This window comes from Sminthopsis crassicaudata, chromosome 5 (assembly GCF_048593235.1).
Source record: "Sminthopsis crassicaudata isolate SCR6 chromosome 5, ASM4859323v1, whole genome shotgun sequence".
Classification (NCBI taxonomy): Eukaryota; Metazoa; Chordata; class Mammalia; order Dasyuromorphia; family Dasyuridae; genus Sminthopsis; species Sminthopsis crassicaudata.
Window position 1 is genome coordinate 174031941 of NC_133621.1, and position 23429 is coordinate 174055369.

General features: G+C 32.8%; 1 protein-coding gene across 1 annotated transcript in view; it reads right to left on the reverse strand.

The window, feature by feature from the left end:
* IRAG2 (inositol 1,4,5-triphosphate receptor associated 2) overlaps window positions 1–23429 on the reverse strand; it is a 103952-nt gene that overhangs the window by 67265 nt on the left and 13258 nt on the right. The window contains 12 exon segments of the mRNA XM_074269590.1: window positions 149–312; window positions 918–967; window positions 970–1018; window positions 1835–1969; window positions 4505–4565; window positions 4567–4596; window positions 4692–4756; window positions 4854–4913; window positions 6633–6689; window positions 11520–11597; window positions 13226–13276; window positions 14811–14928. Of these exon segments, the coding sequence (XP_074125691.1) occupies window positions 149–312; window positions 918–967; window positions 970–1018; window positions 1835–1969; window positions 4505–4565; window positions 4567–4596; window positions 4692–4756; window positions 4854–4913; window positions 6633–6689; window positions 11520–11597; window positions 13226–13276; window positions 14811–14928 (918 nt within the window).

Here is a 23429-nt window from a genome sequence, read left to right on the forward strand (position 1 = left end):
GTCATATCTAGCAAGTAAAAGGCTTTATGAATACAAGTCACATTTTCAAAACCCAAACCAAAAAAAGAATAAATAAAGGCCATATCATAGACTTACAAATTAATTATACATATGAAGTATGGATTTCTCAAACAAAAACAAACATTACCTGAAATGTAATTCTTTCTTGACACAGTGATATTTGTGCTTAAATCTCTTCAAATTCCCTACCACTTTAATGAACTCTTTATCAAGAGATTCTTTGTAGTTTCCCAAGAGGCTCAGTTCTAGAATGCAGAGATTTAGCTTTGTTTCTAGGTCATGTTTGAGATTCTACAAGGAAAGTTACAAAACAAAATTATGTGTCACACATAGCTAAAGATGAATAAATCATACAGCCAGCATAAAATGCTTTTGGCTTTCCTATGGTGGCACTCACCATTTCAAGATGCCTTGATAACAATATTTAAGCCCAGAACCAATTTCAAATCATGAAGGGGTTGGTTAATAATTACCCAAATTCAATAAGCATTTGCTGAGTTGCATATAATGTCTCTCCTTCCCTCCCTCCCTTCCTTCCTCCCTTACCCACCACCTCCTCTCTCTCTCTCTCACAACAAATATTATTTTATTCTCACAACAACTCTGGAATATACATGCTATTATTATATATTATTAGTACTGTACCCCCTATACCACATAGCTGTCTTTGAGGATCAGAGATGAAGCACACTACTCATATTTTTAGAGAAAGGTGATAGACTTCAGGAGAAGAAAGTTGTTTGTTTGTTTGTTTGTTTGTTTTTAATATGACCAGTGGTGAAATTTGTTATATTTGACTATGCATATTTGTTAGAAGGGCTTTCTTTTTTTCTCTCTGTATGTGGGAAGATAGGATAGGAGGAGAAAATCAAAAATATAAAATATAGAATACTTACCGTAAGCCTGTTTTCCCATCTTTCCATCACATTTATTTCTGGGTCAGTACCCACTGAAGAGAAACAGCAATAAGCATTTCAACTTCGGAGATTTCTTCATGCTGTAAGAGATTTCCAAATCTCCAACTAGTAATTAAGGTGAAATACACATGCTGTTTTGTATCAAGAAGTAATTTAGGACAAAATCCAGAGGGTGTATTAGGTGCTTCTGATGATGCTACTTAAACTACTCAGTTGGACACCAAAAAGAGCCTTCCTGCACTTGGTGAATCTCATCCATTTAAAAGTTTGTTTCCTTTAATAATGTACAAGTCAAAGTAGGGCCACCTTCAGGGAGAAAAAAAAGGTTACTCTCCTGCCCACTTAAATAGGGGCAAAATGTTTTCCTCTGAGAGGAATCCTTTCAAAACGCTAAGTTACAACAGCAAATATTTTAGTTGAAATATCAATCTGGAAGGAAAGATCCAGTAGCTACCAGAGAATTCTCCAGATACAATCAGGCCAAGTAGAAGAATGGCAAGTTAATGAAAGGTGGAATTTGAAACTGACTGATCCAGAATTAAAGCATTGACTTCAGAAAGGTTAGAGGAAAAAAAAGTTTTTTTCATATAAGTTATTTATATTCTACTCAAGAATATGGGCACTTACCTTTTTTATTTTTTTGGTCAAGGCACATAATTTCATTGAAAAATTTACTCAGGAAGCAAAACTCAATGCAAATTGAAAATTGACAGTTTTAGGGAGTTTTCTGGTCAATAAAAAGTGGCTTACTCAGATTCACATGATCAATATATGTCTGAGGTAGAACATAAACAATGGTCTTTCTAATTTTTATTTTTTGTAGCATCCTGCTTTTTGTTGTTTACCAAATAAAATGTTAAAGAGATTTTAGGAGTGATCTTTTCTTTGTACTATGCCAGTTTTTGAAGAGTAGCAGTAAATACTGTTTCCATCTGGTCGGGTTCTCTAAGCAACAGCATCATCTCTTTGTCCATTGTATCATCCAGAGATGATGAGTTGATTGAACTGTATAACCATTCTGATCCACTGGACTGAAACCAATGCCCACCCCAAGCCCAAATAACAAAAAGTTAATCTCTTAAAGGAAACTTGCTACTTTTGTTTTAATAGCATTGTTTTCATAATCCAGCAGTTTTGAAACATGAAAAACTCCAAATAATAATCTTACTAAATCTATTTAAACTGCAGCTATTATAACTTGAGTCAGTTTTATTCTATCTTCATAACAGAAATCTCCCTACAGGTTAGCAAGTGAGCAAGCACCTAAACCTTACAATATTTCCTTGGATCACCTCCCAGCAGAAAGGAATCTACTTCCTTTGATACAGTCTTTCCATGTATATGCTCTAGTAATCTTTCTTGAGCCATCAATGTTATGTTTCATGTTCCCCTGCTCAAGAACTAATACAGACTTTTATTATCAAATATATGAAATAGGTATTAGCTGGTTTCTCCTGTACCACTACCTACATAACCTTCTTATTACTTTCCATGTTGACTCATCTGATCCAGTCAAGTCAAATCTTTTTATTATTCACTGTCTAACTCTTTCAAAGCACACACTTAATTGCTCTTTTTTCCTCTCCTGGATGCACCACTGACTCATCTCCACAGAACTTTCTCTACCATGTTACAGAAATATCTTCACCTCAGAAGCTCCATCTATTCCTGGAATATTTCTCACCTTGGAAACACCATCTGCCCCTGTGGTCTCTCCCTCTGACTCTCTGGTTCCTCCAAAACCAGACATTTTAAGGAAGAGACTTTATTCCCCTCTACTCCTAATTCATCCCCACAGGACTTTATCTACTCTATTCCTGTGCATGGTACCTTCACCTTCTTCATCCTACCCTTTTAAGCTGCCCCTCTGTAATCTTCCAGCTTTAGATTGTAAACTCCTTGAAGGCAAGGACTGGCTACCTGCTTTGTATTTGTGTTCCCAGTACTTAGCATAGTACTTGAAGAGGAAGGAAGGATGCATCTATCATGCTGTTTAAAGTGCTCCTGCATGGAGCTGCATGGGTTAGCCATTTCTAAAGCCATCCAGAGCAGCCTTAGATTCCAGACATTCTCATTTCAAATGCAGATAACAATGAAATGATGACGAACACAAGAAGTCAGACTAAGTAAAATGGTCACAGTCTGCTACTCTGATACTTTCCTTTCATCCTCTAAGCAATTATGCCAAGATTCCAGCCCAATAAGTCTTTATTTCTAAATGTAACCATAAAACTGTGAGTCGTTTTATGACATAAGATGGGCTACCTGATAGCCAATTGTCATAGGTTTGTGCTCTGTAAATATTTTCTAAGGGAAAAGAATGAAATTAGTCACTGTGATATTTCCAAAATATTTGGGATAGGAAGAAGAGAGACAGATAGAGATCTCTAAGCTTTCTACTTAGTCTTTCATGTATGAGTTATGCAACAATAACTTCTGCACATTTTTATTTTTCTTCCCCTTCCTCTTCAAGTGTTATGTTATCTAGAATTTGTGATACACTACAAGGTGCTGCATACTGCTTTTTGCAGGTTATCCAGTTTGTAGAGGAATCTTATGTGTTATTATTGATTCAATCTTGTAGGTGAGAAAAGTGGGGCAGATATTAAATGACTTTCCTGATCACACAGCTGGTAGGTATCTGAGGCAGGATTTGAACTGACTCAAGTCCTTTAGAAGCCTTTTAAAGGCAATGAAAACCAAATGTCAAAATTCCAATAGATTTGCAATGGAAAATGAAAAATGATTCACATCCAGAAGAAGAACTATGGAGGCTGAATGTGGATCAAAGCATAGTATTTTCAATTTTTGTTTATTTGTTTTTTTCTTTCTCATGTTTTTTTTTTCCTTTTTGATTTGATTTTTCTTACACAACATGCCAAATGTTTAAAAGAATTGCTCATATTTAACCTATGTCAAATTACTTGCTGCCTTGGGAAGAGGGAAAGTAAGGGAAGGAGAGAGAACATCTGGAACACAAAGTCTTACAAAAATAAATGCTGAGAACCATTTTTATATGTATTTGGAAAATAAAATGTTGAAATTAAAAAAAAAAAAAGAAAACCATATGCCAAGTAAAGCATTTCCTTCCTTCCCTTCCTCCCCTCCTCCTTTCCTTCCTCCCTTCCTCCTTTCCTTCCTCGAATATGGCCTTTGACTATTCTTATCAACAAATTATGGAAACACACTAAAAGTTACCGTAACTTGTAATGAAGAGCTTGGTGAGAGAGAGCCTGGAGCTCTCTGCTAACTGTTTCATAAGTGCTTGTGAGATATTTGCAAAGTACATGATAATAATGCTCTGAGTTTTCATAATTTTAAATTTTAAAACATTTCTTAGTATAGCAATTAAATATTTCTACCAAACTTTTAATAAGATCTAAGAATAAAACTTAACTGCAATTGAAAGACTCAATTGATTTACCATTTTTATTTATAGAATAAGCATTATTGACCAATTCTTAAAAGCGGGCAGTATTCTACATTCAATAAACAAGAGATATATAACTTTAAACTTCCATACAGGTGTGATTGATTTTGAAAAGTTTTAACTAAGAAGTGAATGCCTCTGTAGTCTGAGCAAGTACAAGTTCAGAGTACAGTGATTTTTCCCCTGCACCTGTAAAATTGTCCATTGACAAGCAGGTTGAATCCATTTCTTAAAAGCAAAACAAACAAACAAACCACCGACTGATGCTTTGGCTTATTACTGATACTTTCCAGATCAAAAGAATGAGGTTGTACTATACTTACAACAGGAGCTCCTCTTTTGATTTTTGCAGCTCATGCACCAGCTGATTTTTCTCCTCTCGTAGATTCTAGAATCACAGACATAACACATATGAGCTGAATTTCTTTGTCAGTAGTTACTTAAAAGCACATTTAAGCTCTCCAATGATAAAACAAGTATGCTACCTCATTGACTGTGCTGTATTCCACAAGGATTGACTTAAGGTTTTCTATGAGTAAATCTTTCTGTAAGATTAAATAAAAATTGCAAAAGGTCTAATGGACTGACACAGATCAATTAGCAATTAAGTCCTATAGTACCAAATGAACTGAATTTGCTTACTCACCCTGAGACTCATTGCCAGCCTCATGGTTTAAAAACAACACTTTAGTTACTATGAACCAAATGAGCTCAAAGTTTTGTATTAAAATTCTAGAGATGCTGTGAGCATAAAACAGATTTAAATAGTGTATAAGAGGTAGCATATTGTAGCAATTAGAAGGCAGGCCTCTGAATAAATAAGTCCTATCTGTGATACACGATGGGTGTACAAGATTGGGCAAATCACTTAATCTCTCAATGTCATCCCTGGAAATTCTCTATGACTTTTAAGTTACAGCAGGTGCCAGTTTAAATTGGTGAAGGTAGTTTTGTCACTGGAAATTCTTTATACCCAATGAAATCATAGATCTAATCAGGAAAAAAAAAGATAGCAACAGTAAGACATCCTTTTCCCTATAGCCATATTGTTCTCTGGCTCAATCTAGTGATATGGAAATTTTTAAAAAATCAGGGTGAAAAGTAATTCTCTTGCAAAAGACAAGCCCAGTAGTTCAGATCCCAAATTATATCCATAACTGAATTAAAGATGAAATTAAGCTATATACATACCCAAGAAATGATTTATTATGTACCTAATACTAGCAATATCAACTCACGCTTTCCTTAAAAATCATTTCATTCAAAGCAGTAAATAAAATTCAGGAGTAACATAGAAAGAGATACACAGAAATAATCACTATCTTAATGCCATAAAACAGAGATTGAAGGTAAATGTGGCTATAATATTTTGATTCTCCTTTAGTGACAAAAAGCAAAAATATTTCAGCTCCAAACCTCCAAGATGTATAACCTTTAAAACTTCCTTTCTCTCAAGGAAAGACAAGGAAGAATATCAAATACTGCTTTTTTCCACTGACTTTCCTCTATCAGTCAGTCAAAAAGCATTCATTAAGTGCTTTTTATATGCCTGGAATTGAGCTTAGAAAGGATAAAAACAGTCCCTGCCCAAGAGGAGTTCATAATCATCAGAGTTCATTATTCAGAACACTTCTTGTTTTGGTTGTGCAACTTCCTCTGCTTCTAAAGCCACCTTAAGTCATCTCTCATCAGAATCTTGTATAGGGAGATGATCAGAAATCACCAAAACTGAATTAACTTAAAATGCTAAGTAGAGTCAGGTTCACCCAATGGATAATGGATAGAGCACTGTACTTGGGAATGAGGAAGACATGCCTTGAAATATTGCCTCAGATATTTATTAAATGTGTGACTCTTGGCAAATCATAGCCTTTAAGTACTTTACTTGCCTATCTATAAAATGAAGGGGATGGGCTTGAGGCTTCTAGAATCTCTTATCTAATTGTGATTATGATTTAACGACAAAGTCTTACAACATTTTTTCCCCTCCAGTATTGCAATAGGACACATAATACATTTGTGTTCGTAAAAATGGAAAAAGCTACTCCAACTTTTCCAAATATAGAAATATATTTAAATTCATCCCAGGATAATAAGTGAGGAAGATTTTTTCATAAATGATATGGAGAAATCTTATAATAGGCACATTAGAACTTAATTAACAATGAACTATTTTAATAGGTAACAAAAATTATGACTTACTTTGTCTTTGCTATTTTTTCTCCAAATCTAGACCATCATAACTTTTATTGAAAAAAAACAACCTTATGCAGACTTGCGTCTTTATTAAGCAAAGCATTCTCACACATGTACAGTTTCATCTGAAAGGAAACATGTAAGGGAAGACATTTCCCTGATTAGATTTTCCATTATTTTCCTCATTAGGAGAGAGGTCTCTCCCTCCTCAATTTCTTATTTATCTCTGTTCCCTGCTATGAACTTCCCTCATTTAAAATTATATTATATGCATATGATATAAACATGTCTTGCTCCCTTATTAATTTGAACCTCAATTCAGTGCCAATTGAATTTTACTATGATAGTTCTTTAGTGAATCACAATGCTAAAAAAATAAACATTTATTAAATGCCTATTATATACTGAATTCTGTACTGGGAATACAAAGATAAATATGAAACAGTCTGTGCCTTAAAGAAAGTATATATTCAGATTGAGTAAAAAGAAATTGTGGAATAAATTATCAGCATTCTTATATATCACTAACAAAATCCAACAGTTAGAGTTATAAAGAGAAATTACATTTAAAGTAACTACTGATAGTATAAAATATTTAGGAATCTATCTGCCAAGGGAAAAATCAGGAACTATATGAGCAAAACTACAAAACATTTTCCACATAAATTAAGTCTGATCTAACCAATTGGAAAAATATTAAATGCTCTTGGATAGGGCGAGCAAATATAATAAAGATGACAATACTACCTAAACTAATATATTTATTTAGTGCTATACCAATCAGACTCCCAAAAAAACTATTTTAATGACCTAGAAAAAAATAACAACAAAGTTCATATGGAAAAACAAAAGGTCAAGAATTTCAAGGGAATTAATGAAAAAAAAAATCAAATGAAGGTGGCCTAGCTGTACCAGATCTAAAATTATATTATAAAGCAGCCGTTACCAAAACCATTTGGTATTGGCTAAGAAATAGACTAGTTGATCAGTGGAATAGGTTGGGTTCAAAGGACAAAATAATCAATGACTTTAATAATCTAGTGTTTGACAAACCCAAAGACCCCAGCTTTTGGGATAAGAACTCAATGTTTGACAAAAATTGCTGGGAAAATTGGAAATTAATATGGCAGAAAGTAGGCATTGACCCACACTTAACACCGTACATCAAGGTCAGGTAAAAGTGGGTTTATGACCTAGGCATAAAGAACAAAATTACAAATAAATTAGAGGAACATAGGATAGTTTACCTCTCAGACCTGTGGAAGAAGAATGAATTTATGTCCAAATAAGAACTAGAGATCATTACTGATCACAAAATAGAAAACTTTGATTATATCAAATTGAAAAGTTTTTTTTACAAACAAAACTAATGCAGATAAGATTAGAAGGGAAACAATAAATTGGGAAAACATTTTTACAGTCAAAGGTTCCTATAAAGGCCTCATTTTCAAAATATATAGAGAATTGACTCTAATTTATAAGAAATCAAGCATTCTCCAATTGATAAATGGTCAAAAGATATGAACAGACAATTCTCAGATGAAGACATTGAAACTATTTCTAGCCATATGAAAAGATGCTCTAAGTCATTACTAATCAGAGAAATGCAAATTAAGACAACTCTGAGATACCACTACACACCTGTCAGATGGGTTAGAATGACAGGGAAAGACAATGCGGAATGTTGGAGGGGATGTGGGAAAACAGGGACACGGATACATTGTTGGTGGAATTGTGAATACATCCAGCCATTCTGGAGAGCAACTTGGAACTATGCTCAAAAATTATCAAACTATGCATACCCTTTAACCCAGCAGTGTTACTACTGGGCTTATATCCCAAAGAGATTTTAAAGAAGGGAAAGGGACCTGTATGTACAAGAATGTTTGTGGCAGCCCTCTTTGTAGTGGCCAGAAACTGGAAACTGAGTGGATGCCCATCAATTGGAGAATGGCTGAATAAATTTTGGTACATGAATATTATGGAATATTATTGTTCTGTAAGAAATGACCAACAGGATGATTTCAGAAAGGCCTGGAGAGACTTACATGAACTGATGTTGAGTGAAATGAGCAGGACAAAGAGATCATTATATACTTCAACAACAGTAGTATATGATGATCAATTCTGATGGACGTGGCCTCTTCAACAATGAGAGGAACCAAATCAATTCCAATAGAGCAGTAATGAACTGAGCCAGCTACACCCAGTGAAAGAACTCTGGGAGTGACTATGAAGCACTACATAGAATTCCCAATCCCTCTATTTTTGTCCACCTCCATCTTTGATTTCCTTCACAGGCTAATTGTACACTATTTCAAAGTCCAATTCTTTTTGTACAGCAAAACAATTGTTTGGACATGTATACATATATTGTATTTAATTTATACTTCATATTTAATATGTATTGGTCAACCTACCATCTCGGGGGGGGGGGCAGAAAGAGGGGGAAAATCAGAACAAAAGGTTTGGCAATTGTTAATGGTGTAAAATTACCTGTGCATATATCTGGTAAATAAAAACTATAATTATAAAAATAAAGCAATTGTGGAAGAAGGGGAAACATAGTATTACGTATAAGTCAGGTATCTCCTGCCTTCTTATCCCTTGACTCACTTATTAAGAATAAGAGTAATATTTTCCTATGCACAACATGACTCTCTATCAATGTTCTATCTTGGATTTTCCTGAGTACATCAAGATTTTTTAGCAAGACCATATCTCCCATTTTAATAGTTAAACTGTTAAAACCATTTTTGCTTCTCTCTATAGTCTTCTGAGATAATGCCATGGCTAAGTGATAGGCCTTTCTCAAATGATCTCCCAACTTCTAACAATGAATGCCATGCTTATCATGGATAGATTTAGCTTTACATCTTCAGAGACCCCAAAGTAAAGTGTTTAGACAAGTTACTATAACTATAAAAGGTCTGAACATAGGGACTAGTCCCAGGCAAAAAGCAATATATTTTCAGTCTCCCCAACTTTCCATCACTTCAATAATCAGCTTCTATTGCCTCTTAAAGGGTAGCAGGTGAAGGGCTGTTTAGACTTGGTCATAGCAACAATGTGGGTGTAAGATGGGGTCCTGCATAAAGCCTATGATCATTTTTATTACTTCCCCTAATATATGGAGATTGACTGGGGAGGAGTGCAGAGTGAATACTCTTCAGTATTAAAATTCTCTACTGTTAATTATTATTTTTTTAAAGTTTACCTTGTTTAGAAGTCAATCTTATTCTGTTAAGAGATACTTATTACACATCAGATACATATGCCTTTTTCGAGGTTGTGTTGGAGGAATATAAAATAGTTTGGAAAAAGTGACTAAATGCTACCTTGCTTCTCTTGTGACTATTATCTTTTCCCTATTAGTACTCCTTGAGGAGTATTGCCATATTTATTTTGTTTTCAGCTAATTTGCTGCTTTTATACAGGAATGCTTTTATTCAGGAATGCTGAAAAATCACAGCCAATTGAACAGATTTCCCATCTGACATTATTTCACTTCACCTTCTATGGCCTTCAAAGACTTTATAATCTAAAACTTTTACACAATTATGATGTGGACATTCCTTAGTCCACAGAGGCCCAGCTGCAATTTATGTAGTTGCAGATGTATGTGTTTTAGATGTCATTTAGAAAATATCTAGAATGTAATTATCATTTAGGATACATTGCCCAACCAAGAAAAACATCTCATAATAGAGAGAATGTGATATGTCTTAAAAGTATTTGAACAGCTCTTACATGAAACAGGTGCTAGGAAATAGAACCAGGAGAAATGGGCTGAAGATGCTAAAAGAAAATGTAGGCTTTATATATGGAAAAAATTACTTAATACTTAGAGAGCAACCCCAACTCTTAGGCAGAAGTATCACCTCATAGAAATCTATTTGCAAAGACTGGATGACTGCTTACCGCATATATTGTAGAGAGGATTCTTATTCAGTAATGGATTAGGCTAGATGACCTCTGAGGTCTTATCTAATTCTGAGACTATGAATTTTTTTCAAAGTGCTATCTCATTTCCTTGCAAAAGGAAGAAAATTTTTTGTGGTAGCTAGAAAACTCACATTTTCTTAGGGAAAATGAGCGTTACATATATGTATATGTACATATATATTAAAATTTATCATAAATCTACAAGTGTAAGACAAGAGCTGCCACTTCCCTTTCAAGATTAGAGTCAGCTGTAAGAAGAACAACTTAAAAATGTCCTTGACTTTTTTCAAAAAGATCATTTTAAAGCTATTTAATGTTATTTAAACTTAAAATAAACATACTTAAATAATAATATAACAATATAAATGCATTTATATTTGCATAAAATGAATATAGTCCTTCAGTCCATACATAGGGAAAAGGCAAACAGTAATTAAAAAATTGGCATCCTAATGTGTTTTCCATTAGTTGAGGCAGTCATTACTATTATTAAGTACATACTCATAACTATTATCAAGTGATGATATTACCATTTGAAAATATTCAGGGAGTCTGGATCTCTTTTAGGAAATATAAAATTTCTGACATCCACAACATTTGTTTCAGACAGATTCTAATATAATATAAGGAAAGTAATTTCAGTTCAAATAAATGATTTTAAATAATTTAAGATGATTCAAATTAATTAATTTATCAATTATTCCTTTTTGTTTACTATAAACTACACATCACATACATATGAAAAGCATTCAGACTTCTACTTATGGCATCAATGGCAGGTTTTATAGTTCATTCACCATTCCTCTTTATAAGGGTATGAGTTATATAATCCTTAATATGAATCCTTACAATGATAAAGGTATTCTTTCTAATAATAATAATAACTTCTATCCTAGTTTTCAAATAAGTGGTAGGTAAATTTCAACTATTAAAATCAAAGATAAGAGTTTCAATGTCAGCAGGTATCACTATCAGAAGAAATGTTTTACCAGTATTGGGAATGTATTTACTTGGTGTTCAATCTCACTTTTAGTCAATTCTTCAATCTTCCTTTCCAATCTATCTATATCCATGACATTCCTTGTATTCTAACAAAAAAAAAATACACACAAACATATCTACGAAATCGACTAGAAGGAAAACACTTATCTTTGAAAGTTATAAAACTACTGAAGCTTCAATGATTAAAATTACTTCTAGATTAAATTTTTGTGATTTTATTGGCATAACTCTTGGGTTAGGATATTTCCTCTACCAATGCAGGTTGGGAATTCCTTTGCAATTTAATTTTAGTTTCCTAGAATATTGAAAGATTAAGAGGTCTTTCCAGGGTCACACAGCCAATATGTGTCAGGAAGCAGAACTTAAACACAACTTTTCTTGGATTTAAGACCATCTCTAGCTCCAATACTTTACTTCATAAAACTCTGATAGTCCTTAATTTCATATATATGGGTATTTCACCAATGAAAACCACAAGCTCTCCATGCCTTCTTAACTCTATGCAATTTTAAAAATATATATGTTTTTAACATATAACATGCTTTTCATTTTCACTCTTGCACTGGTAAATAATTTCTTTTGGAAGTCACCAAAGCCTAATATTTTAGAGGAAGATGACTACCAACTAAATAAAGGAAACAAGTTTGGATGTTATTCTTCACTGTAAATTAATCTCTTAACTCTGCACACCTCCCTCCCCCCAATCAGGCACAGCTGAAAATACTTACCAATATAAATAGATAATTACAGGGCTATGAAGTGATTTAGAAACTGTTCCTCTATTTCCCCTTCTTATATTTCTCTCCTTTCTGTTCCCTCCAAACAACTTTAGATTTGTTTAATATAATGCAGTGATCTTATTTTTATACTTAATTTTTATACTTTTATACTTGAGGATTTGGGTTGTTAAGAAAAACAATGAAACTTCATTTCTAGTAACACAATGTTGTGGGTTCCTCTCCATGTCCAGATGTTTACCCATTCTACTGGGGCAGTGTTAAGTCAAATACCTGGCTCATCTTTTGCATATCTCATCAAAACATTTAACAGAGAAAGGTAGCCCTCAAGTCGATAGGTTATACACAGGCAAAATGAGAAACATTTAACACAATTGAGCTTCAAAGGTTATTGACAGGGAATTTGATTTCTCCAGAAAAGTTATAGTAAATCTAAATATTTCCTTGTTTTGTTTTGTTTTTACTTTTTGAAAATACTTCTTTATATTCTTCTTTTATAACTCCAAAATATCTCACATATTAGAAACTCATTAGTTAAGATTTACTTATTTCCTCATCTATTCACAGCCAACAATTATTAAGCATTAGTTAGTAAAGAGTACTCTGCTCAATGCTGTGAGGGATGAAAAGAAGAATGAAATTATCTCTGTCCTCTCATATTTTACAGCATAATTAAAAGTCCCTTTGGATAACAGGGCTTGCTTTCAACATTATTTGAATTGCCTTCGTCTTCTAACTAGACGAATTACCATCATCTTCGACTTTTTCTTCTTAAATTCCATTTCCTTAGAAGTGGCAGAGACCTAATACTTTCAGTTCACATGTAAAAATTCTATCCTTTCCAGTTACCACATCACAAATTGACAGAACCAGTAGCCATACAGAAAAAAAATAACATGTCTACTATTAGTAATTTTGCTATGTTCACTTATGTGATTTTTCTACATTTGTACCAGAGTTTCACATGTTTAACATACCTCCTCCTGAAGATACTGGATTTTAAGAATCAAGGCCTGATTTTCTTTTTCCTGGTTAATTTAGGGGGAAATTAAAATACTTCAGTGATTTAAGAAATTACACATTTTTTTGGTAAAAATTCATAAAAGTATACCTATTTTGAATCTTAACTAATTTCAAAGATCTCAACACACCACATGGTAGCTAGTCTAAAACTTCACTAAAGGCAATGTAAACTCCTAGGTTTCTAGAAGTCCAATCATCCTTACAGACTTTATCTATATCTAAGATAATGAGAAACAACAAACAAAACTTCTAGCATTCTTTAGTTGTATCCTCTGGCCTTAGTTCTTCCCCTAAAAACTTAACTAGAAGTAATTGTGAGCCGAGCTATCAAAAAACACCCTGGAAACACATATGAATGTACTTCCTATTTCAAGATCCATATTTCTTAGGTTCAATTATATGTGAATCTGAGCATCAGAAGTTTATATTCCAAATCCCAACTTGCAAAATGTCAGAGAATTGAAGTTAATAAGCCAGAGTTGTTCAATGAGAGACTGTACAAAGACATATATAGAAGGACTGAAGTAGGAGTACATTACAGAGTTCTAAAGAGGCTTGACAAGTCAATCTTTCCTATAGTAAAGTCTTACAGAATCATATGGTTTTAGAGCTAGAATGAAATTTCCTTATTTTATAGATGAGGAAATTGAGTCCTTGCAATATTGACTAAAATTAGTTAACCTAAAGTTAATTATGTCAGAACAGGGATTTTAATATAATTCTTCTGATTTCCTGATAAATGCTTTCTCCATTATGCTATATTGCCTTAAAGATAGATTTTAAATATCTTCTCATCCTGTAAACAAATTTATTTTTTACAAGTCTGAAAAGCTTTCACTTCCATATTTAACAATATTAACATGACAATATATTTGATAATCAGCCAATTTTTATTTAGTAAGCACTCAATGTTTGATAGGCACTGTGGGAGGGACTGGAAAAATGACAAAAAATGAAACAAAAATGATAGCAGTAACCACTCATTTGAAATGGAACAGTTAAAAATGGAACACCTATATTGAATCTAGGCAATAATTTGAGTTCTTATTAAAAAAAATTTTCCCCCACAGAGCATGATTTAAAGACTAGTCTAGCTAACTTTTCTTGCGCCCTAGAACTTTAATCCTTCAGTCCTTTACTAATTTGCATTCTTATTGTATTAAAAAAACAAATTAGTGAGACCTAAAAAAAAGCTCAGAAATACTGGAACACCTCACCCTTTTAATTATGTCCTGTGAAGAAATGAAAATTTGACAGGCAAATCAATGGCAGAATCATATTTGAATGGTTTTCAGGTACTAAATATTTTAGAGCATAAACCCATACTAGACAGTCTGAATGTTCTAAATTTTCATAGATAAAAGTTTAATGTAAGTGCTTTGTAGGAAATACAGGTCTAACTTAGGAAGATTAGTAACATATTTGTTTTTTCCTCTATTAATCTATTAGACTAGGTTGACTAGTTGTCTCTTTTGTAAATATTATCATGAAAGTCACAATTCATATTTATGATGTTTAAAAGGTAACCGGGTCACTTACTGACTCTTTATGTTGAGTTGCTATCTTAATTTTTTCCTCTTCTGAGACATTCAAGTTAATTTTCAGTTCCTCCAATTCTTCTTTTAAAAAATGTGTTCTCATAGTAGATTGTTGGACACTGGAAAAATTGACAAGCAAAACCTCAAATATAACTTTCACAACTATTACTACAAGCACAAAACTATTTTTGGATAAGTACTAAAAACTACTAAGACCTTATGCCAGATGTTGAACAAAGTTATTAATGTGCCCATTAGTTCTAGGGAGGTCTAATTCACAACTTGTAGGAAAGGATTTAAGGAAACTGTTTTTTTTAAGGTAACTTCTTTCTTAGACCTTAAGGTCACCAGAAAAATTATATTCCTGGGATGAAGATTCATTGGAGGAAAGCTTTTCGAAACCACTATGGATTGCTAGAGTTAAAGCAGATGGTGCTTTTATCCCAAAGGAGGCCTTGAAATTTTATCTTAGTATCTCTGACTCCCCCCAAATAAGATGATGCTAGAAGACTCCCGCTATGGGTCTTTATATTCCTACCTCATTCAATTAAATTTGTCTAAAAAAAGTACTTTGAGCTTATGTTTTATTCTATTTATGTCCCTTGGGAAAATTGCCAGTTTAGAGGGATGGGAAACAGCAGAGTCTTTTAAAGTTAGCATACCCAACTTTGTTTTGAATTTAATTTTTTATGAATAAACTTTTGTTTTTATTTCATCTTCATTTTTCAATTTCTTTCTCCTTTTTACCAAGCGAGCTATGCCTTACAACACAGGATATAGGAAGACAAAAAGAGCAATTTTTAAAAAGTAACCAAAACATTAACTAAGTCTTTTGGAATATACAATATCCCTTGTCCACAGTTCCCCACCACTAGAAAGAAGGGAAAAAGATTTATTTTTTTTTCTCTTCTCCAGGACCAAGGTTAGTCATCATAATTGTGCAGCATATGCTATTTTTTAATGTTATTTTTTCCATTTACATTGTTGTAATTGTACATATTGCTTTTCTGGTTCTACTTGTTTCACAATCACCAATTCATATCTTCTTGTGCTTTTCTGTTTTCCATATTCATTATTTCTTAAGGAGCAATAACATTTATTATATCATGGTCAATTTTATCTAGATACTAGTAAGTGGGTGGGTACAAGCTTTCTTACCTGTTCATGGAATTTGGCTTGATCATCCACAAAGGAAGGCCCAAAGGGATGAAAAGTCTGTTGCCTGGATGACTACATACTTTTGGATATACAACTTACACACTTTGTCCGTTATGTCTATCTGGGACAGACATAAAAGACATAAAAGGAGTTTGGTCATGAACTGAAAAAAGAAGAGGAGAGCAGGCTGGATTTCCTTTGGGAAACTGCTAAACTCTTTTAATAACCTTTTCTTTAGCATAAAAGCAAAGGCCCACCATTTAAACACCAATATCCTACTAGTATTACTGTAAAGCAGCACAACATGCAAATACAAGTCCCAAAAAATTAAAAATCAGTTTCCTGCAGAGAGCAATGAAGAGATATATGGTTGTATAAGCAAGCTGTAACATATAACTAATGAAGCTCTTCAAAGAACAAGAGTAAAAGATATAAATAATGAATTGTATAATAAAAAGAAAATATGGAATGGTCAAATGGTGAAGATAAGAGATGACATACTGATTGCCTTAGTGTTCTATTTGTAACATTGTGGAACCAGGAGAAAGTGAGGAAGGAATCTAGCTCTTTAGGCACTTTAGGCAAGGATGAGAGTTATGCAAAATTGACAGGCCTGAATGGATTATAATTTGCATCACTGGAAGGAACTTCAAAATTAATGATATCATATATCTTTGAGAGATCTTTCCTTCTGTCTCTGGTTACATGTGTGCTAGTAGGATATCATAATCAAATAAATTTTTGATAGAGAATATTAGCAGACAAAGCCTATTCATAAGTGCAAGTTGTACACCTTTCAATTTCATAGAATCTTTGAATAGGAAGTCATCTTCCTGTCCATTTAGTCAACACATACTTAAATAAAAAATTTTCTCATCAACATTTTCCATATGTAATGATCCATATTTCCTTGAAAATTTCTCAGAGTAATTTACTACTTCTCAACATAGCTCACTTTACTTTCCATATACCTAGCTATTAGAAAGTTCTCCCTTATATTAAACCTAAATGTACCTTTCTGAACTTTCCACTCGTTTCTACTTTTTGACATCTGGGGCCAAACTAAATGTAAAAAAAGTATATAATCCCTTGTTCACAGAATAATCCATCAAATACTTATGTCTACTATTGTGTAATCTTGTGGTTCTACAAGGCCAGTCACTGACCCTCACTATCTTCTGACTATAAATTTTCATTGGCTTTCCTTCCTGCCTAGAATTTTCTCCCTCCTCATCTCCACTTCCTGGCTTCCTTGGTTTTAAGTCCCAACTAAAATTCTTCTACCAGAAGTATTCCCTCTGTTCATTATTTCAAATTTATCCTGGATATCTTATCTGTACATAGTTGTTTTCATATTTTCTCTTTCATTAGACTATGAGATCTTTGAGAACAGGGACTGTCTTTTTGTCCTTCCTTGTATCTCCAATAGTTAACCCAGAAGACAGGTGCTAAAAATGCTTGTAGAATTGAACCACATAATACTACTCATTGAGTGCAATATTTAATCAATACCAAAAATAGCCCATGTCTCCCTCATCTTGTCTAGAAAGATAGTGAGATACTTGCATGAATTAACACTGAACAAAGTAAGCAAAAGATTATGTGATGATCATCTGTGATGGATATGGATCTTTTCAACAATGAGGTGATTCAGATCAGTTCCAATAGACTTGTGATGGAGAGAGTCATCTGCATACAGAGAGAGAACTGAATATGCTCACAACATAGTATTTTCATCTTTTTGTTGTCTCCTTGATTTTTTCCCCTTTTCATTTTTTTCCTTTTTGATCTGATTTTTCTTGTACAGCATGATAAATGTGGAATTATGATTAGAAGAATTGCATATATTTAACCTATATTGGATTATGTGCTGTCTGGGGGAGGTGGTGGAATAAAGGAAGGAGAATGATTTGGAATACAAGGATGAATGTTGAAAACTGTCTTTTCATGTATTTTGAAAATAAAAAGCTATTATCAAAAAATAAAAGATGAAAAAAGTTATCAATGCTTCTCTACAACTTAGGCAAAAAACTAGCATATTCTTCTGAACTGTCAACTTATTAACTCTGTTTATTAACTCTATCAAAAAAGGAATTTCGGTTAATTTGGTATGATATTTTCAAATGAAATTATATTGAATATTTGTGATTACCCTTTCTTTTCTATAAATTTACTAATCATGACTGAATTTTCATAGAATCTAAGTCAAACTCTTTAGTCTATAATTTACTGACCAACCTCTGCTCCCACCATATGAAAATTAGGACATTTGTTACCATTCTTGAAGCACATCTCCCATGATCCTTCAAGTGGTATTGCTATCTGCTAGTTTTTAGTTTTCTGGGTGTTGTGTCTGAGTGTAGCACCTTGAACTTATTAAAGATACTTGGGTACATGAATTGTTATCTGTCTTCTTATTTATCTTTGTTTTAATTTCATATAAGTCACTTCTTTTTTTTCTAGTTTAAAATCATTCTCCTTGGCAAAGGTAAAAGAAGCAAAATTAATTTTGAGTCATTCTGTCATTTCATCATTATCAGTTATCATGCACCATCTACCCTCAAGCAAAACTCTTACTCACATGTTTGATCCTTTGTTTTCTAATATAACTTTAAAAATTCCTATTCTGTTTTTTTTTTTTTAGCACTCTTCTATAGCCTAGGCTCATTCTGAACTTTATCAATCCTGCCATTATTGTTATAGGATCATGCAACATTTTATACTCATCCTCAGTTACTACATTACTATATTCATACTCAGTTACTATATTGCTTCCATCTTTAAAAAGAAAAACAAAACAAATTTAAAAAACCACCATTGTTTCTGAGTTTTCCTATCTATCTTTTTAAACAGTTTCTTCTTTCTTACTGAAATGTAATATCTTTGAGTTTTCAAAACTTCATTCTTGAGAGATTTTTATGATAGATCACTATTATATTCCTTATAGAATTTTAGGGCATAGTGTGTTACCTATCATTTTTCTGTGTGCTTTGAAATTTGCTCTCCCAAAATCTAGAGTGTATATTGGACTTCATTCAGCTTTCTTCTCTTTTTGTATGTTTTATTTTAAGAGTTTGTGGCCACTTCTCCCCCAAGATTCACATTATTTATGATGCAGCATCTAGTCCTTCCTTATCAGCAAGAATCACATCCAGAATGATAGTTTCCTTTCTTAGTTCCTCCACTTTTTGAAAGATAAAATCATTCACATAAGAGAACAAGAAATTATTCATTGTTCTTCCTTTGGCAAAAAGAGAGCACAGATAACTTAAGTCTCCCACAACTACCCTGTATGCCTTCATGCTTCCATGTTAGGCCTGGGATGTTTCCTGAACTTCTTGTCAGTTTTCTACTTCTATCCAGTTTGTATTCAATAAATTTCTACAATACTATTGCTTCTGATTCTCTCTTTATTGATTGCTATCCAAATATTTCCCACCATACTTTTACCCTATTTTTTATAAAGTTTTTTCTTTTATTTCTTAAATTCTTGAGTAATCTTTCCTGCTATCTTTGCCCTTCCCTGCTACTCCCATATACATGTGTACTTCTCTGTTCCTCTATATACTCAATTTTTATGATTTCACATATATGTATTGCACATTATTTGTAACATATAGGTTAAGGTTATATATACATACAATCATATGAGATATACATGTATATGCATATGGACACACACACACATATATATATATATATATGAATTGAAAATGATATGTACAAATGCATGCAACACATATTTTGTCTATCCTTTTGCTTTTCAATAATATTTACCTTATTCCTATTAGGAGTTTCATCTGATAAGTCTCAATACTGTCTCTCAAGCTACATTTTGTTCCTTGCATTAGGATTACAAATAACATATATTTTGTGTCATATGAGGACATGAGTTTTATTTTTGTCTCTTACTTTGGAATTTTTCTACTGTGAATTACTGGGTATCAATGTTATTCTTCCTATACTCTAAATATTCTTTATGGCATCCAGCTTTGAAGATATACATAGGCAACTTCTTCCATCTAACTCAAATTTCTTTACCCTCTTATTTATTGTTAAAGTAAAATATATGCTTTAAAAATATCCCTTCCACTACCATTTCCCACCACTGAACAATTAAAAATATCTCTCATTGTATATTTACATTGTCTAGGAAAACAATTTCCACCTAAGTCATGTCTAAAAAAAATGTATGTTTCTGTATTTTAAGTTTATCACCTCTCTGTTAGAAGTTGAATATATGTTTAATTTTAATTCTTTTAGACTTGTGGTTTATCTTTTCATTGATTAGTACTCTATGAAGATTTTTTTATTTATAATATTTTATGTTATTATAATTATCATATTTATATATATTATAATTATTATATTATATATAAATTACTATTTTATTATAATATGTTACTTTATTTATAATAATTATTATTGTTTAAATTGATAGTTCTGCTCACTTCACTTTGGATCAGTTTAAGATCTTTCCATTTACTCTGAAACTGTCCATTTCACCATTTCTCATGGTACAACAGTATTCCATTACATTCATATATCATAATTTATTCATCTATTCTCTATAATATTGGGGTAAAAATCAATGGAGGGAGAATCAGAAGCAATAATATTGTGTAAATGTATTAAATACCATCTGGACAGAAAGAGAAAACTGACAAGAAGTTTAGAAAACATCCTCATCTCTTAATTTCCAATTTTGGAGTACTATGAAAGAATGACTATAAATGTTTTGGTACATATAAACCCTTTTCCTCTTTCTTTGATTTATTTGAAGTATAAACCCAGCTGTGTTATATCTGGGCCAAAGCGTATACATAGTTTGGTAGCTTCTTGGGCATAATCACTTTCCAAAATTGCTTTCCAAAATGGCTGGGCCAATTCACAGCTCCACCAATAGAGCATTAATGCAACTTTTTTTTTCCTCTTGTGCCTCTTCCAATATTTATTATTTTCCTCTTTTCTCATCTTTGACAATCTGACAAGTATGAGGTGGAATCTTGAAGCAGCTTTAATTTACATTTATCTACTAAATAGTGTCACAGCATTTTTTCATGATCATTGATAGCTTAGATCTCACTCTTTGAAAAATGCCCCTTCATATTCTTGATCATTTAGGGAATAGTTCAAAATCTTACAAAGCTTAATTTGCTTCTTGGGAATGAGATCTTTATTAGAGCAATGTGTTACAAATAATTTTCCTAGTTATTGTTCTCCTAATTTTTGCTACATCAGAATATTTTTGTAAAAAATTTAGAAACATTTTGGCATCTCAAAGCTTGGATCTTCCCTAATTGGTAAATTTTACATTAATATATAGTTGTTCTATATTGAATTCAGAAGAGTAGTGATCTTGGGTCTTACTGGCATTTTCTAAATCTTTAGCCAAATCTGATTAATTCAGTCAACATGGTATTTATTTTTTATTTTTAATTCATGAAATAGAATAAGCATTTCTATAACATTGTACGATATAAAAGATGATCACTATATATAACTTGCTATTCTTTTCAAATATACATTTTTCATGTAAATGTCTTTTTTTTTCTTTCTGCCCTTCCTCCATTCAACATGTAATTGTTAAGTACTTAAATATACAAATTATTCCATGCTAGGTATAAGGAGTAGAATGGAAAGGAATACAAGGAAGAGTTTCTACTTTCTGGGAATTTGCAGACTAGTTGTAGAGACCATGCATAATGAGAAATAGCCTATTATAGAGGAACAAGTAATACACTGGAAAGTCAAGAAAACTTGAGATAAAGTCTCAGCTCTGACATTTAGTTTCTATGTGATCTAAGGCAGATTGCTCCCTTAGGTCCTTTAGAGATCTAACAAGGAACCAAGCTGTCTGGGAGATAAAGGAGGCAGTGTGTGCTGGATGATTCAAAAACCATTGACACTGACCACCATATTCCCATAGGCCCTGCAGATTGGTCAACTTAGAACTTTGTCTCATATATTTTTTATGGTAATTGATTTTGTTTAAAAATGTTTAAATCATGAACCCATTTAGACCTTATCTTGGTATAGGGTAATGCCCAGTCAATGCCTAGTTTCTTCCCTACTAATTTCCAATTTTCCTAGAAATTTTTATCAAATAGTGAGTTCTTATTCTCAAATTGACTGCTCTATTTCTTAGCTAGTACCAAATGGTTTTGATGACCCCTGCTTTATATAATATAGTTTTAGGTCTAGTACAGCTAGGCCACCTTCATGTGCATTTTTTTTCATTAATTCCCTTGAAATTCTTGATCTTTTGTTCTTCCAGATGAATTTTGTCTCATATTTTGCAGAAAAAAATGAAGCCATTCACTGTGAACTCTCTCTTTTCCTTTTGCCTCATCTGTCATTTAGTTGATTTCTACTACTTTCCCTCGTTTATCCCTGGCCTTACTCCTTACCAAGGCCAACATTTCCACTTGATCAAGGAATCCTAATTCCATTCCAATTCCTCCAAACAGACTGCTTCTTCTGTCATCCTCATTGTATTTTTCATCTCTGTATCCACTAACTTACTGCCTACAAATATGCCCATGTTTTTTCCTATACTAAAAAATTTTCCTTTGACTTTTCCATCTCTACTATTATATATTATGCATTTCATAGCTAAAGTCAAAAAGATTTTCTATCAGTGATACCTCTTGTTTTTTCTCCTCTCATTCTCTTCTTAAATCCCTTACTGTTTGACTTCAGATCTTATTATTCCACTAAAATTGCTTTCTCCAAAGTTTATGTGCCAAATTTAATAGCATAAAATTCTATCCTTATTCTTATTGATTTTTCTGTGATCTCTGACACTTTCTAACACTTCTCCCTCTTTAATATTCTCTTCTTTTTAGATTTTAGGGACAGCAGTCTTTCCTGGTTTTCCTCATACCTTTTTGAGCTCTCCTTCTCTGCCTACTTTGCTAGAGATGGGATAGAATTCTCAGGGACCCTTAGAGTTAGAGGGTATGCTCTTGGTTCTATATTGCCTCTTCTTTTCTCCTTTTTTCTATACTACTTCACTTGGTAATCTCATCAGTCCCTATTTATTTATTATTTAAATATTGTCCCTATCTTTCTGCTAACTGCTAATTTCACATCTCCAACTACTTTTCAGAAATCTCAAACTGGATGTCCAGTAGACATCTTAAGCTCATTATGCCCAAAATGGAACTCATTATTCCCCCAAAACTTTCCCTATATTCTAACTTCCTATTATTGTAGAGAGCATTACCATCCTTCCAGTGCCTGAGGTAAGTATCATTCTTCATTAATTGATGAAAGGAGATAGCCCAGCATTTTCAACTCAAGAACCTTGGGAATAGTAGTGATCTCTAGGCCACTGGGCCTATTTCCAACTTAGCTCTATAGCCAATATTGAGAGAAGAAATCATCTTGGAAGACTCCAACATCCTCATTACCATTAGCAAAAGCTGTTGGCAATCACCAATGGAAAGATGAGCCCAGG